General features: G+C 43.4%; 2 protein-coding genes across 2 annotated transcripts in view; both read right to left on the reverse strand.

The window, feature by feature from the left end:
* capn1b (calpain 1, (mu/I) large subunit b) overlaps nt 1-3,687 on the reverse strand; it is a 26,259-nt gene extending 22,572 nt beyond the window's left edge. The window contains exon 1 of the mRNA XM_076283234.1: nt 3,441-3,687. Within this exon, the coding sequence (XP_076139349.1) occupies nt 3,441-3,686 (246 nt within the window). The 5' untranslated portion in view covers nt 3,687. The remainder of the gene's footprint in view (nt 1-3,440) is intronic.
* Nucleotides 3,688-13,052: 9,365 nt separating this feature from the next.
* The window catches only part of LOC143122427 (calpain-2 catalytic subunit-like), a 30,566-nt gene continuing 28,618 nt past the window's right edge, over nt 13,053-15,000 (reverse strand). Inside the window, exons 20-21 of the mRNA XM_076283225.1 lie at nt 14,393-14,451; nt 13,053-13,554 (exon numbers count right to left, since the gene is read on the reverse strand). Of these exons, the coding sequence (XP_076139340.1) occupies nt 13,531-13,554; nt 14,393-14,451 (83 nt within the window). The 3' untranslated portion in view covers nt 13,053-13,530. The remainder of the gene's footprint in view (nt 13,555-14,392; nt 14,452-15,000) is intronic.

Below are 15,000 nucleotides of genomic sequence, written 5' to 3' on the forward strand. Positions count from 1 at the left end.
AACTACACCTCCCATCAACGTTAGCAGTTTCGCGTTGGGACTCGATAGTAGTAGTCGCTTCTATGAAATCCATGAGCGCGCAGAGAAAGCGGAAAGTTAGACTAGCCAGCCAAGATGAAAAGATTGAAGAAATTAGTTCTTCCGCCTTCTATCCACCGAATTAATCGGATATAGGAGGAACAGGATAAGATTCTGAGAATGCAGTGAGAGAAGGAAAGGTAACCTAACATGCTTTTTAGCCCAGTTGACGTATTGGCTGCAATATGCAAAATATAGCTGTAGCGAACAGGCATAAAAGTAGCTTCCCGTAATACTCCCATTTTATTCAAAGGTAGAACGCTACTGACAACTCCAGGCTTCCACGCATGCTTGTTTGTTTACACCGAATACAAGCTTAAGTGCAAAACGAGTGTAGGCCTAACGTTTGGCTACTGCCCCCATCAATGCAGATATTTCAAATAAAAAAATAAAAGTATAAAAATATATATATATCCTTGATTAGACTATGTTTTGTGGAAGAGAAAATTGACTGTTTTAGTAGTAGTATTAGGCAGTATGCAGTCAGATAGGTCACCATGGGCATATTTGGATTAGCTACAGGTGGATTCACAAATAAATAAATTAGCCTACATTTGGCAGGATACTTGATATACAGGCTAAATGCAAATATGGCAATGTATTATATTATTTTACATTAACAAAATGTAGGAAAATAAAACAGACTGAAAATAAAGTAGGCACTGATCTTTAAAATCCTGTTTCCTGTAGCCTAAATGTTGTCAGTCATTCTTAATATTCGCAATTGGTGCACTGGCATGTTTAACTGTTAGCTGCAGTGTAATGTTAGATTATGTGTAAGTTAAGTACAGAACTGACTGTGCTCCCAAATTTTTGTCTGTGCTCCTGAATTTTTTAACTTGGGGGCACAAGTGCTCCTGGAAAAAAATGTTAGTGTAGAGCCCTGGTGTGTCTCATGTAAACTCACCGTCAGTCTCATCCACTCCACGTCTCTGGTGTTAGAGAAGTGTGTGTGTGTGTGTGTGTATATGTGTGTGTGTGTGTGTGTGTGTGTCAGTCAACGTGTGTGTGTGTGTGTGTGTGTGTGTGTCTCATGTGAACTCACCGTTGGCCTCACCCACTCCACGCCCCTGGTTTTAGAGGAGTGTGTGTGTGTGTGTGTGTGTGTGTGTGTGTGTGTGTGTGTGTGTGTGTCTCATGTAAACTCACCGTCAGTCTCATCCACTCCACGTCTCTGGTGTTAGAGAAGTGTGTGTTTGTGTGTGTGTATGTGTGTGTGTCTGTGTGTGTGTGTCTCATGTGAACTCACCGTCGGCCTCACCCACTCTACGCCCCTGGTCTTAGAGGAGTGTGTGTGTGTGTGTGTGTGTGTGTGTGTGTCTCATGTGAACTCACCGTTGGCCTCACCCACTCCACGCCCCTGGTCTTAGAGGAGTGTGTGTGTGTGTGTGTGTGTGTGTGTGTGTGTGTGTGTGTGTGTGTGTGTGTGTGTGTGTGTGTGTGTGTGTGTTAGGGATCGACCGATATTTGCGTTTTTTACGTGTATCGGCAGATAAGCCGCTGCATTCGCCAATAGTTTTTCCCCCCGCATTATTTACATACAGGCGTCAACAGGAAGCTCTGTGTTGCTGGAGATGCTGCAATTCACGTGCAGACTGCCCCTCCCCCACGAGCAGAGTGCTGAAAACCTGCTCTTCAAGACAACGGTAAACTTTAAACTTTCAAAGCATCTTTTAACTGTTTGACTTAGCTGAAATATTGCCATACACTTTGAAGGTGGAAGCAAGTTTGTGGGTCCAAATGAAAAACACGAATGATAGATAGGTAGGCTACTTTTTTAATGCTTAATGATCGTTTATAAAAATGCTTGCCATTGTATTTAGGGAGCTGCAAATAGCTAAGTTGTAGGCTATCCATATTCATGCGGTAGCTGTTACAAACACTGGTCATATGATTAAGTAGCCTAATGCCAACTTGTTCCGTGGTATTTGTGGGAGTTTTATTCAGCGACCACCTGGCTGAGTGTTGGACACGTGTGGTGTGTGTGTGTGTGTGTGTGTGTGTGTCTCCCTCCCTGAATGCCTGTTCTATAAAACATGCTTGCCATTGTATTTAGGGAGCTGCAAATAGCTAAGTTGTAGGCTATCCGTATGCATGCGTTAGCTGTTACGAACACTGGTCAATCATATGATTAAGTAATGCCGACGTTGTTCCGAGATATTTGTGGGAGTTTTATTCAGCGACCACCTGGCTGAGTTTTGGACGCGTGTGGTGTGTGCGTCTCCCTCCCCCTCTCCCTTAGAGCGGGGCGGAGTTGCCATCGCAGTGATATCAGAGCTTTAATAATGATAGACGTGTAGTTTTTATTAATTAAATATTAATTCGTGTTAACGTTCATCATGTACCAGACATACCGTGTATGCTTTACTTGTTTAGAGCCGTTTGCTAACGTTATCATCATCAATCCAGTTCAATGGTGGTTCGTCAGCTACCAAACAGTTTGTGTGTGCGTCTGGTCTGTCTCACTCAGTGGGACACACGCATCACAGCGATATGAGAGTGCTGCGCTACCTGAAGGAGAGATTTTAAAACTTTGAGAGATACGTTTTTATACCTTTTGACGTTGATGCCGTTTAGAACAGAAACATCTGACACCACGTTATTTCCACGTTATTTTCCTCTGCTGATTTATGTTCTGTGGTTGACAAATCTGGCAGCTTTTTTTAGAAAAATATAGACATAGAAAAATTGAAACCATGCAGTCTAAAATGACAAATCAAGCACTTTATTTCAATAGCTACTTTTCAGGCTTATTGTTTTCTTAAATTATTTAAATGTGTTGACAAAGGACATTTTGTGATGACTTGAATTATGTCTTATAATATGTCAGCAAGCAATGCATCATCAAGGCTGTGTTGTAAGACGTTGATGAAAGCATTTTGCACAGTTAACCATATCCAGTGCACCGATCCATAAGTTCAATAAATGTTCCTTTTTTAAATTGAGACTTATAACATTTGTTATCACCATTTGTAATTATATGTCATTTGTATTATGTAAATTGAGGGAGCAAAATAAAAGCAGTATCGGCTCCAAATATCGGCTCAAGAAAATCGGCAGCCTGTATCGGTCATCGGCTAAGGCTGATGGAAAAAAATCGGTATCGGTACTAAAAAATCCATATCGGTCGATCCCTAGTGTGTGTGTGGGTGTGTCTCATGTGAACTCACCGTTGGCCTCACCCACTCCACGCCCCTGGTCTTAGAGGAGTGTGTGTGTGTGTGTGTGTGTGTGTGTGTATGTGTGTGTGTCTCATGTGAACTCACCGTCGGCCTCACCCACTCCACGCCCCTGGTCTTAGAGGAGTGTGTGTGTGTGTGTGTGTGTGTGTGTGTGTGTGTGTGTGTCTCATGTGAACTCACCGTCGGCCTCACCCACTCCACGCCCCTGGTCTTAGAGGAGTTTGGCGCGAGCTCCTTGAAGCCCAGCGAGTGCGGCTCTGCGGGGAAGCAGGGGTCCTCGAACAGCGTTCCGTTCTCCAGACACTGCTGCCGGAGCGCCTGGAAGTCCTGGCCCAGGAACAGCACGGCCTGCTCCTGGGAGCCCATGCCTTGCGCCTGCTCACGCTCGTGCTGGATCCGTGAGGAGATGCCCGCAGACGGGTACATACTGGAAAGAGAGAGACCGGGAGACGGGTGAGTAGCCGTGTGTGTGTGTGTGCACTTGAGCATGTCTGTGTGTGTGTGTGTGTGGTGGCGTGTGTGTGTATTTTAGCATGTGTGTGTGTGTGCGTGTGGGGGGGGGGGGGGATAGGGGGCGCGTGTGTGTGTGTATTTGAGCATGTGTGAGAGTGCGTGTGTGTGTGTGGACTAGGGGTGTAACGGTTCATGTATTCGTATTAAACCGAAACGGTACGGGCGTCACGGTTCGGTGCATGAATTTACACGGAGAATACACGGTATAAAAATACATAAAACTCGTGTGCGGATTAGTTAATGTCATGCGCAATACTGTTAAGTAGCGAGAGTTACGGGAGTTCTTTAGCGACACCTAACGCTAATCTGTAGCCTCGCCTTAGCTCTGAAGCTCTGATTGGCGCCTATGTTTTTTTTTGTCAGGTCGTCAGTCGAGTCCGTCAGTCATTAGCAGCACTAAGGTTAGACCCACAAGAGTTAGAGGATCCGCTGGTCTATTTAAGATCGCAAGTTTGAGAACTTCAGTTACAGTAACGTTAGTACAGGCGAAAGAGTGGTGGATAAGATGAAACTGTGTGTCAGCGTTGTTCAGCAGTTATTGGGTATGTGAGTGGAATAAATGCTACACATATTCGAAGCCATCACCCAGATGATGTAGGCTACCAATCACTGAAACGAGGGGAAAAAAACTTCCCCTGCGCTTCAGCAGCCTTTGGATACACATACAAATAGGGCCAAAACCTATGGCTTAAATTAAATGATTTCGTAATGACAGAAAGCTATGTAAATCGCGTGGTAATTACCTTTATGTTAGGGTAACTTGTAACTTCTCACATGAGGAGCTGGTAGTGTTAAGTGCATAGACAGTAAAATAAAGTGACAACGCTAACCAGGCTAATAAACAAACCATGCTAGTATGGTGAGTTAACGTCAAAGGGCAAAGTCACGTGACTTCTAGTTGTAGTCTGTTTATGAAATGAAAGGAGCAATTTCGTTTTAAAAAAAAAGGCAAAATAGTGTGATATTTTCACAGTTAGTAGGCTAGATTATTACTTTACACACAATGAAAAATATTGAGGCAAATTGTAGACCCTTCCATATACAACTAAACACAGATGTTGAAGGTCTTGCTTAAGTGGATTTTTAAAAATCATTTTTCTATGTAATTTGCACTTTCAGAAATAAGAGATGCTGTAGGCCTATTTTCAGTTTTATAGCTGATTGTCTTATTTTGTTTACAAGTTACAGATGGAGTCTGGGTACTTATTGTACTGTTTAGCCTACATCTTACACACTTCAGGCTGTTGCAGATAGCTCAGGGAAGAGACTGTATGACACTAGGTGGTACAGCCTGAGACATGCACAATAAAAAAAATGCTTTCTGCATTTTTGTTTTGCTTTTCCCTCCATTGTACCGAACTCGTACCGAACCGTGATGTCCGAACCGAGGTATGAACCGAACCGTGACTTCTGTGTACCGTTACACCCCTAGTGTGGACTGTGTGTGTATTTGAGCATGTATGTGTGTGTGTGTGTGTGTAGACCGTGTGTGTGTATGTGTACTTGAACATGTGTGTGTGTTCCTTATTTGAGGAAGAATTCTCCAATTATCATGTTAAAAGGTGTGATCCTGTTTTATATATATCGACCTATTATGAATCATTCATTATCTCTGACTCGTCTAGTCAACATGAGAACAGATTATTGTTTTATTTTTGTCTTTTGTTAATCAGCAACAGCTTCCCTACACACCACACCACTTATTTTGTGTAGTTCCTTCTGAGTAACTGAATGTATGAGGTGTGTGTGTGTGTGTGTTTGTGTGTGTGTATGTGTGTGTGTTTGTGTGTGTTTGAATGAAATAAAAAGGAAAGGGGTGGTTTGGGCTCTGAGAGAGGGGTGAGAATGTATGTGTGTGCATGTGTATGTGTCCTAGCTGTGTGTGTGTGTGTGTGTGTGTGTGTGTGTGTGTATGTGTGTGTGTGTATAAGGGTGTCACACACTTCTCATCAGCTCATCATTCCTCAAAACATCAAGCACCAGCACCAGCCAAACACCTCCCGCTAATAGAGGCACTTAGAACCGCTAATAGAGGCACTTAGAACCGCTAGTAGAGGAACCTAGCAGAACAGCACAGCACAGCACAGCACCAGCCAACCAACTCCTGCTAATAGAGGCACTTAAGGTTAGCACAAGGGGCCTGGCTAAGAGCTAACGGCCTGAGAGGGTCCGAGAGAGAGAGAGAGAGAGAAAGAAAGAAAGAAAGAAAGAAAGAAAGAAAGAAAGAGAGAGAGAGAGAGAGAGAGAGAGAGAGAGAGAGAGAGAGAGGAATGTAAGGCGTTATTAATGTAGGGGTAGGGTCTGCCAATGGAGATGCTCAATAGACACCGGTAATGTTGAGCAATTACAAATACACATCGGGGTATTGCAAGTTTAAAGGCAATTCCATGAAATTGACATATAAAATATACAATCTCTTGATAGCTTCACCCAAAGATATTTACTTCTTTCCAAATGCAATAGTTTCCCTAAAGAAATGTAGCTAGAAAAACCCAGTCACTTAATACTGTCACCTCCTGGACTTCAAATACTTGCACTTATCTGATCACTGCTCTTTTACTGTTTTTTATTCTGTTTGTATATCTTTTACTGTTTTCACACTGTTTTTACATGTCCTGTCATGATTATTTATTGTATTTATTGTGTGCACCCAATGGAGTAATGCTCCTAATTTCATTGGAGCGTTATTCCACTGGGTGCACACAATGGTCATTATGTGCACATAGGTGATGCTCAATAGACAACGGTAATGTTGAGCAATTACAAATACACATTGGGGTATTGCAAGTTTAAAGGAATTTCCATGAAATTGATGTATAATAAAATATAAAATCTCTTGATAGCTTCACCCAAAGATATTTACTTAAAGCCCTGAATATGTAATTATGAGGAGTGATTATGTGCACATAGGTCGACTCCTCTGTAAATGTAATACACATGGGGCAGGCAGGTTTCTGGGTTACAACACACTTACAAGACTCAGTAATGATGTAAAATCAACAAAATTGCTTTGAAACCATATTAGCACCATACTGGTGAACATGATGATCTGGAGCTCTGGTTGGCTGGTGAGGCCGTGATGTCATTATGCCAGCAGACACTGACAGCAGGCAGAAGGACTCCTCAACCACCAGCTGAACTAGCGAGACGACTAGCTCAACCACCAGCTGAACTGGTGAGACGACTAGCGAGATCAATAGATGGATGCCAGTAAAAGTGCACTAAAGGCCATGACATCTGATATGTTTGTGGTCATCATGTGTAGCCGATGCACATACTGTAGATGGACGTGGATGGAGTTATTGTATGTGCTGCTGTAGGGACTAGCCCACAAGCTAAACATGTGAGTTTGCGTTTCCCTCGGGTTCATCTCTACCAGGAAGAGACGTTGTTGGCCTTTCCCTGGGTTCATCTCTACCAGGAAGAGACGCTGCAGTCCATTAGATAATTAGCTCTCTGGGGGTTTTCCACAAGTCAATGGTTAAAAAGCTTTTGGCCGCCAGACCTTACGCACACAAACGCATTTGCAACATAGAAAATGAGTCTGGTGTCTATTAGCCTTCTACAGGAAATGACTTGTGTCAAGGTCAACAAAGATTTCTCTTCTCTTTCCAGACAAATGCAGATAGACACACTTGCGCGTACGCACACACACACACACACACACACACACACACAGGGAAAAATCACTCGATTCCTCCAAGCACCATAGTGAGGCAGAGGGAGACACCACCAACACGATAAGGGAGCCGTCACACGGCCAGTGGGTCAGCACAGCCAGACAGTCAGTCGTAGCACAGCCAGACATGTTAGCTCATGTTAGGGTCAACTCACACCGTTAGGGAAGGCACACCACACACACACACACACACACACACACTCACTGACTCTCAACAGGACTTCAGTTCGTTCTGTCCGCAGTGCAGATCAGGCCCAGATCTACTCTGTGTGTGTGTGAGTGTTGAGTACAAGTGTGTGTGGGTGTGTTAAGTATAAGTGTGTGGGTGTTGAGTACAAGTGTGTGTGGGTGTGTTAAGTATTAGTGTGGGAGTGTGAGTGTGTTAAAGGGGGAGGAGAGGGAGTGGGTGAGTTTGGTAAGTGAGGGTGGTAGAATAAAGGTAAGTTAGTTAGTGTACCTTCAGGTCCTTACAGAATCAAGGGCGGCAGGCTTCAGGAAACAAAAGTGAGGGAAAAAAATAAAGTCATGTGATCCATTTTTAGGAAAAAACACAAGCAACATTCCCATTAGCCTCATAAACCACACCAACATTTAGTGAGTCATTCCTGGCTTTCCTAACTGACAAACACTGAGCTGTCACTCAAAATGAGTTACCATGACTCTGGACAGAGTTCCAGGGCTGAGCCGGGTTCCGTTTCGGAATCCATTGAGACATCACCTATTGTTGCATCATTAGTGGAATCAGAGCGCTTGTGCCCTTAGAGAGATCCAGATAGGAGTTGCGCTCAGCTCAGAGCTGAGACTGGAACATGCTATGTGTAGACTCGGCTGGAACATGCTATGCGTAGCGCACTGACAAAGGACACTGTGGTCCAGCTGTCCAGGCATCAGTCATATGTGACCAGCACATATGTGCACTGTGTGTGTGTGTGTGAGACAGTTGGATGCTCCACTGATGCCCCACACACACTAACCCCCTTCAGTTCCACTAATGCCCCACACACACTATACCCCCTTCAGTTCCACTAATGCCCCACACACACTAACCCCCTTCAGTTCCACTAATGCCCCAGTCTAACCCCCTTCAGTTCCACTAATGCCCCACACACTCTAACCCCCTTCAGTTTTCTGCACCCAGGATCTGTGCCGTGCGGTGCCCTGCATACCAGTCCGGACCTTTGTGTGGGGTTTTAGGGCCTAATATTTGACAGGCATCAACCCCACTACCTTCTGTGCCCAACGTTTAATGCTAAATACAACTGGATACATAGAGGAAAAATATATACTCCAAGACGAAAAAGTGCTGAAGTTATAGACTATAGAAGTTATAGACATAGGCCTACAAATGGACAGCGGAAAAAAATAAATATATTTAAAACATTGAGCATATTCTCCTCTGACGTGAGTGCACGCTTAACTCAGTTTAGACTCGAGATGCCCCATGTGACCCACTGCACTGTGTGTGAGAGTAGTGTGGCAATAGAGGGCTCAACTGATCCAAGACCTGAGAATAATTACCCCCCCCCCCCCCTTCCCCTGCAGTGAATCACTCCCATACTCTGCATCACAAACAGGATCTGGCTCTTGGCAGTAGCATCAGTGATGAATGACAGACTAAACTTCTGGCCCCACCACCGGGGCGGCGCCACCTCACTGATGGCAGAAGTGGAGTGGAGTGGAGCGGAGCGGGTTCCTTGAGGGCGTTTTCCGACCGACGGAGAAGTAGTTCTGTCCAGTTCTGTTCAGAATTCTTTGAAACTTAGTGCTGCCCAACGAACCAGCCTGCATTTGCCCCAAATTTTGAACAGAACCAAGAATGTGAGTGGAGTGGAGCAAGCGGGTTCCTTGAGGGCGTTTTCCGACCGACGGAGAAGTAGTTCTGTCCAGTTCTGTTCAGAATTCTTTGAAACTTTATTTATTTATTTAAGGTTTATTTATACATGGACAGTGCACATTAATGAACATAAAAATGTAAATGCGAAACTTAGTGCTGCCCAATGAACCAGCCTGCATTTCCACCAATTTTGAACAAAACCAAGAATGTGTCATCAACATTGAGGGTGCACTGCAAAAACTGCTTATCTGACACAATCTAACCAAGTGTTATTAATCTTATATCAAGATAAAAAAAACTAGTTGGTATTGTTTTCAGTATAAAGAGACTTACCTAGCGCTTTCTCATGAAATCATTTCAGTGCGTTGAGTAAATTTGTCTTGATAAGACTCCTTAAAATAAGTCAAGGTCTTCTTAAATTAAGTCAAAATGATCTAACGGGAGAGCACTAGATAAGTCTTTTCATACTAAAAACAATACCAAATAGATTATTTGCTCTTAATAGAAGATTATGAACACTTGGTTAGATTTCATTTTTTGCAGTGTGTTGTGCGCATAACTGACCTGTGGGATGACACGCCCACTCCAGTTCACAGAAACAAACAACAGTGTTTTGTGCTCCAGCTCGGAAGCAGCTTTTTGGGCTCTGAAAGGATTTATTTTTGGTGTAAATGCAGCTGGACCTCTGGAGGGTGAACCAGAATGGAGCCGGTTCTCTGTCGGTGGACAAGGCCTTCCAGAGACCTCGGAACAGGTCTGGATCTGGCCTGGCACAGCGGGCTCTTCCTGGGGTTACCTGGATACGCCCCTAACCTCACTTTAGTCCTGTAGTACAGGGAGGGTATTCCAAGTATGTGGTTTAGTGACAAACCTGGGTTCGTTAACTCAGAGTAGGTGAATAGAAGATGGCTTCATTCTCGTAACAAAACAATGCCCTAGGGCTCTTGTTGTCGGAGGTTTACCACTTACTCTGGGTTCACTTAGGTTTGTCACCTAACTACGTGCGTGCAATACCCGCTGGTCATCTGTGCCATGTGTGGTACTCAGTTAACTTAATAGTTCACCAAATACCTAAAAAAAACATTTCCACTTGCATAATGCTAGCTTGATTATGGTTTCTTAGTAGTTTCTCATGGAAACCGAGAATATAAATATCCGGCTACATTAACCAGACACTACATAAAAAACAACACACTAAGGGAAACACTTACCCGGTTGTCAAACCAGTAAACAGACACAATATTGATCCAGAAGCCTACTGTGCATCTTCCCCTTAATGTGACTCTTCGAAATTGATCAGCATCAGTCAGCACTTTTAAACAGTGATGCGGAGATAAGAGGACTGACTGCCGTTAGACGCATTCCTGCTAATAACCGGGTGACCCAGAGTGAGGGGAGAGACGCCAGTCTGTGGTGTTGAAGATAACGTGAAGAAGGCCCACTGTGCACATTAAATAAGCCGTCTCGGCTGCGCAAAATAAACTAACCACTCAGACAGTGTTTTGGCTAGCGTTTGTCATTACAAGGGTTGCTAACTGCAGAGACGTTAGGACTTTGCTAACTGTTGAGGAAAATGTACAGTGACAGTTACAGAGAGAACCACTGTAGGTTGTAGTACACCGTGTACAGTACAGTTTTGACAGACTATTCCGTGGTTTGGTCTGGAATGTGACAGTTGTTGTTATTATGGGAAAAATAAACCTTGACGGGAATGTTGTCACAGAGCGTAGCAGCTCCTGAAAACCAAAGTAAAGTAGCTAACAGGCAGGCATACAAGCTAACGGTGTAGCAAAATAATGGTATACAAATTAACATGCTGCTGCATGCATGCAACGCTGAATTTAACAACACTGAGAGCTGAGGTAAACAATTATTTTAACGTTAAATGCTGGTAGGATACAATTTACCGCTCTTACTGTTTTAAATTGACATAATGCACTGATTTAGTCCATGACGTTCAGGACTTCCCTGAAAATTAATCTCAGCAGCCTGATGAACAAAGCAAGCTTGGTTGTTAAAGTTTCAGGGGCGTTCACGTGCAGTGCTTTCTGTAATCCCTTTATCATCATCTGCTCCGTGTTTGTGTCCCTCAACCAATAACAAATCAGGAGGTACTCGCAAGATAAAAACCCTTACAAAGGTTACTGGGCAATTTTACTCACCACTGGTGGAAGCACCTTGTATTCAGACAACGCGAGGTACCCCCCTTCGATGTATGCTTTCGCCCCGGAAGCCGGTTATTGTTTTAAAACGATGAGCTTGATACTGTATGAAGTCATTGAAGAGGCCGACAGCACTGCAGACTACGGGCCTGACCGTGGGGGCGGGGCATAGGAGGACTGTCAATCAATAAAGCAGCGCCATCTCACTTGGTCCCTAATATTTAAAGGGACAAGCGCCCCAAAACCTTATACTTTCATACTTCTAAACTCTAAAACATATTTATGTATTTTTGTGTGTCAATTGGAAACAGAATATGACATATTGTTGGTGTTATCTGAAGCATCAACAGAAGCTGAATGTAACAATGTATCCTATGTGATAAGAGGCCTACAGTTTCATGTGTCAAACAATTTGTGCACAGCTGCTTGTTGTGTCATGAGTTCGTAATTTCAGGACTTTGAATCCCTTTTAGCTTGGAGACACAGAAAGGCTTTGAAAAGGCCCACGCGGCCGCAGAACAGGAATCACAAAACAGACCGACACAATGTTGAATCTGTTCCCAAACTGGAAACCGGACAGAGCTGGGGTGGGGGAGAGGATGACAACAAAAAAGAAAAGTCATGCAGCTGCTGGCAGAGAGAGAGAGAACACCACTGAAAGAGAGATACTCTGAATGATAGGGAGAGAGGAAGAGAGAGAGAGAGAAATATATATAGAGAGAGAATACCACTGGAAGAAAGAGAGAGAACACCACTGAAAGAAAGAGAGAGAACACCACTGGAAGAGAGAGGAAGAGAGAGAGAGCTCACTGAAGGATAGGGGGAGAGGAAGAGATAGCACACCACTGAAAGAGAGGAAGAGAGAGAGGGCACCACTGAAAGAAAGAGAGAGAACACCACTGGAAGAGAGAGGAAGAGAGAGAGAGAGAGCTCACTGAAGGATAGGGGGAGAGGAAGAGATAGCACACCACTGAAAGAGAGGAAGAGAGAGAGGGCACCACTGAAAGAAAGAGAGAGAACACCACTGGAAGAGAGAGGAAGAGAGAGAGAGAGAGCTCACTGAAGGATAGGGGGAGAGGAAGAGATAGCACACCACTGAAAGAGAGGAAGAGAGAGAGGGCACCACTGAAAGAAAGAGAGAGAACACCACTGGAAGAGAGAGGAAGAGAGAGAGAGAGAGCTCACTGAAGGATAGGGGGAGAGGAAGAGATAGCACACCACTGAAAGAGAGGAAGAGAGAGAGGGCACCACTGAAAGAAAGAGAGAGAACACCACTGCTGGAAGAGAGAGAGAGAGAGAGAGTACACTGAAGGATAGGGGGAGAAAGAGAGAGAGAGAGAGCTCACTGAAGGGAGAGAGGAAGAGATAGCACACCATTGAAAGAGAGGAAGAGAGAGATCAGTCATCATGAAAGAATGGCTCACCATCGCTATTGTTTTAGGAAAAAGTTACCCGCCCAGAATAATAACGACCTGTTTTCTCAGTGGGTTCTAGAGCAAATGAAACACCATTTGAGCCCCTTTGAGTTACAGTCAGTCTTTAAGTTTTAGCACACCTTAAGCAGTCATAAGGCCATTTAAACACACACATTACACAGCTTAACAAACAGTTATGTTACGTTTAATAGAGTGTTTCTTAAACATATTAGGCAACAACATTTCCAATACAAAGATAGAAGAAAACAGCTTCCTTAAGCTGTTACCGTAATGGCTTTACTAAAACTGTTTATAAACACGCTTTATTCCTCTCTCCCCCATCAAAAAAAAGAAAGAAAAAAAAACTACCACAGGTTTTTTTTTTTCACCAGGATATTACATCATGATGAAAGATAATACACACACACACACACACACACACACACACACACACACACACTCACACTCACACACACACACACACACACAGACACACACACACATAAAAAGCATGCATTATAAAAGATATGCAAAAGGTGAAACAAAATATTTTTTTTTATAGACACACTGAAATATATATTTTACTGCACACAGGCGTGCCTTAACTTGTGCATTCTTGCCCAGCAAATGGACCAGAAGGGCAGAGGGAGTGCAAAGGTTGTTTGGGTCAAATCATGGCAAACGTCAGCCACTGCAACGAGAGAGAGAGAGAGAGAGAGAGATAGAAAGATAGATAGAAGGAGAGAGACAGAAAGAGTTGTAAACATATCAACAGAGATAGAGAGAGATGTAAACAATGTCAATCAATGACAGCAGCTCAAAACAAGAGACTATGTTGTTATGTTTATATTGATCTAGCTAGAAAGAGACTAATATGTTGCTATATGTTGTTTATATTATGTCTAGATAGAAAGACACTAATATGTTGCTATGTTGTTTATATTATGGTCTAGATAGAATGTCGACGCCAAACTCTGCATTATTCATGCAACGGAACCCCATGTAGCACACACTGAGGGTTTTACTGCAGCTATCCTGATACATTAGATACAATAATAATCAGCTAAATATGTGCATCCATTAGCATTAATGCTAGATGAATGACAATCTATGTTGTTTTGTTGACAGAGTAAACCTGGCAGTAATAATGTTCATCATTCATTCTTTCATTATTTCATTCATCCATTCATTCATCAATCTGGCATCAGGCCCAGCTTTTGGGGGCGTCTTTACACGTACCCTAATCCCACTGAAGCAGCCAAAATACAGTATGTGTAATAATCCATCACCACTGAGCTATCATAGCATAGATGAATAACAATCTACATGTTGCTGGAGACGCACACAGTAATCCCTGCCAGTAATCCCGCACTTTAACAATGTTTTTTTTGCAGTTATTTTCCGTTAGATAAAGTAGATCCATCACCACTGATGCCACTTAGAGACAAGATGAATAACAGTGTTTAGGTGATGGTCTGGAGATGCGCAGCAAACAACAGCGATACTGTACATTATTCATGGAGACTCACCTGATGGAAGTCTAGCTCAATGGAGCCAGTGCCATGGGCATCAATCCTCTTAAAGACTCCTGAGAGAGAGAGAGAGAGAGAGAGAGAGAGAGAGAGAGAGAAAGAGGAAGAGAGAGAGGGAGAGAGAGAGAGAGAGAGAGATTGAAATGTTACACTAGTAGATCAAAAAGTTCACCAAAACAATAAGGAAGTATCAGTACCCATGTACAGTTCTGTATTTGCCCCTTTACTACCCATTCCTAAAACCTATCGAAGAATTATTTTCAGTGGGCCAATGAAAAGTATATGACCACCAACCACATACCTGCATGCCTCTTTTGTAAACAATGGAAGGGGCATGCATTGAGGTGAGGTCAGTTCAAGGGTGCATATGGCACACAAGGTGATATTTCCCCCGATGCCTAGCCCGAGAAGACATCACCTGTGATGTCGACAGGACTTGTGCCTCACACACCCCCCCCCCCCCCACACACACACACACACACACACATACAGACACAAGGGGGAAATGTGTTTTTTCAATAGCATTGAACATTTCTCCAGTATTGTTTTTTACTTTTGTTTTGTTGCTACATTTGTTATTTGTTTAGTATGCTTTTCTTTATTTC

The sequence above is a fragment of the Alosa pseudoharengus genome, unplaced genomic scaffold (genome assembly GCF_046254945.1).
Source record: "Alosa pseudoharengus isolate Yale_2024_CS ecotype anadromous, Long Island Sound unplaced genomic scaffold, YU_APseudo_1.1 YU_APseudo_1.1_scf_1, whole genome shotgun sequence".
Classification (NCBI taxonomy): Eukaryota; Metazoa; Chordata; class Actinopteri; order Clupeiformes; family Clupeidae; genus Alosa; species Alosa pseudoharengus.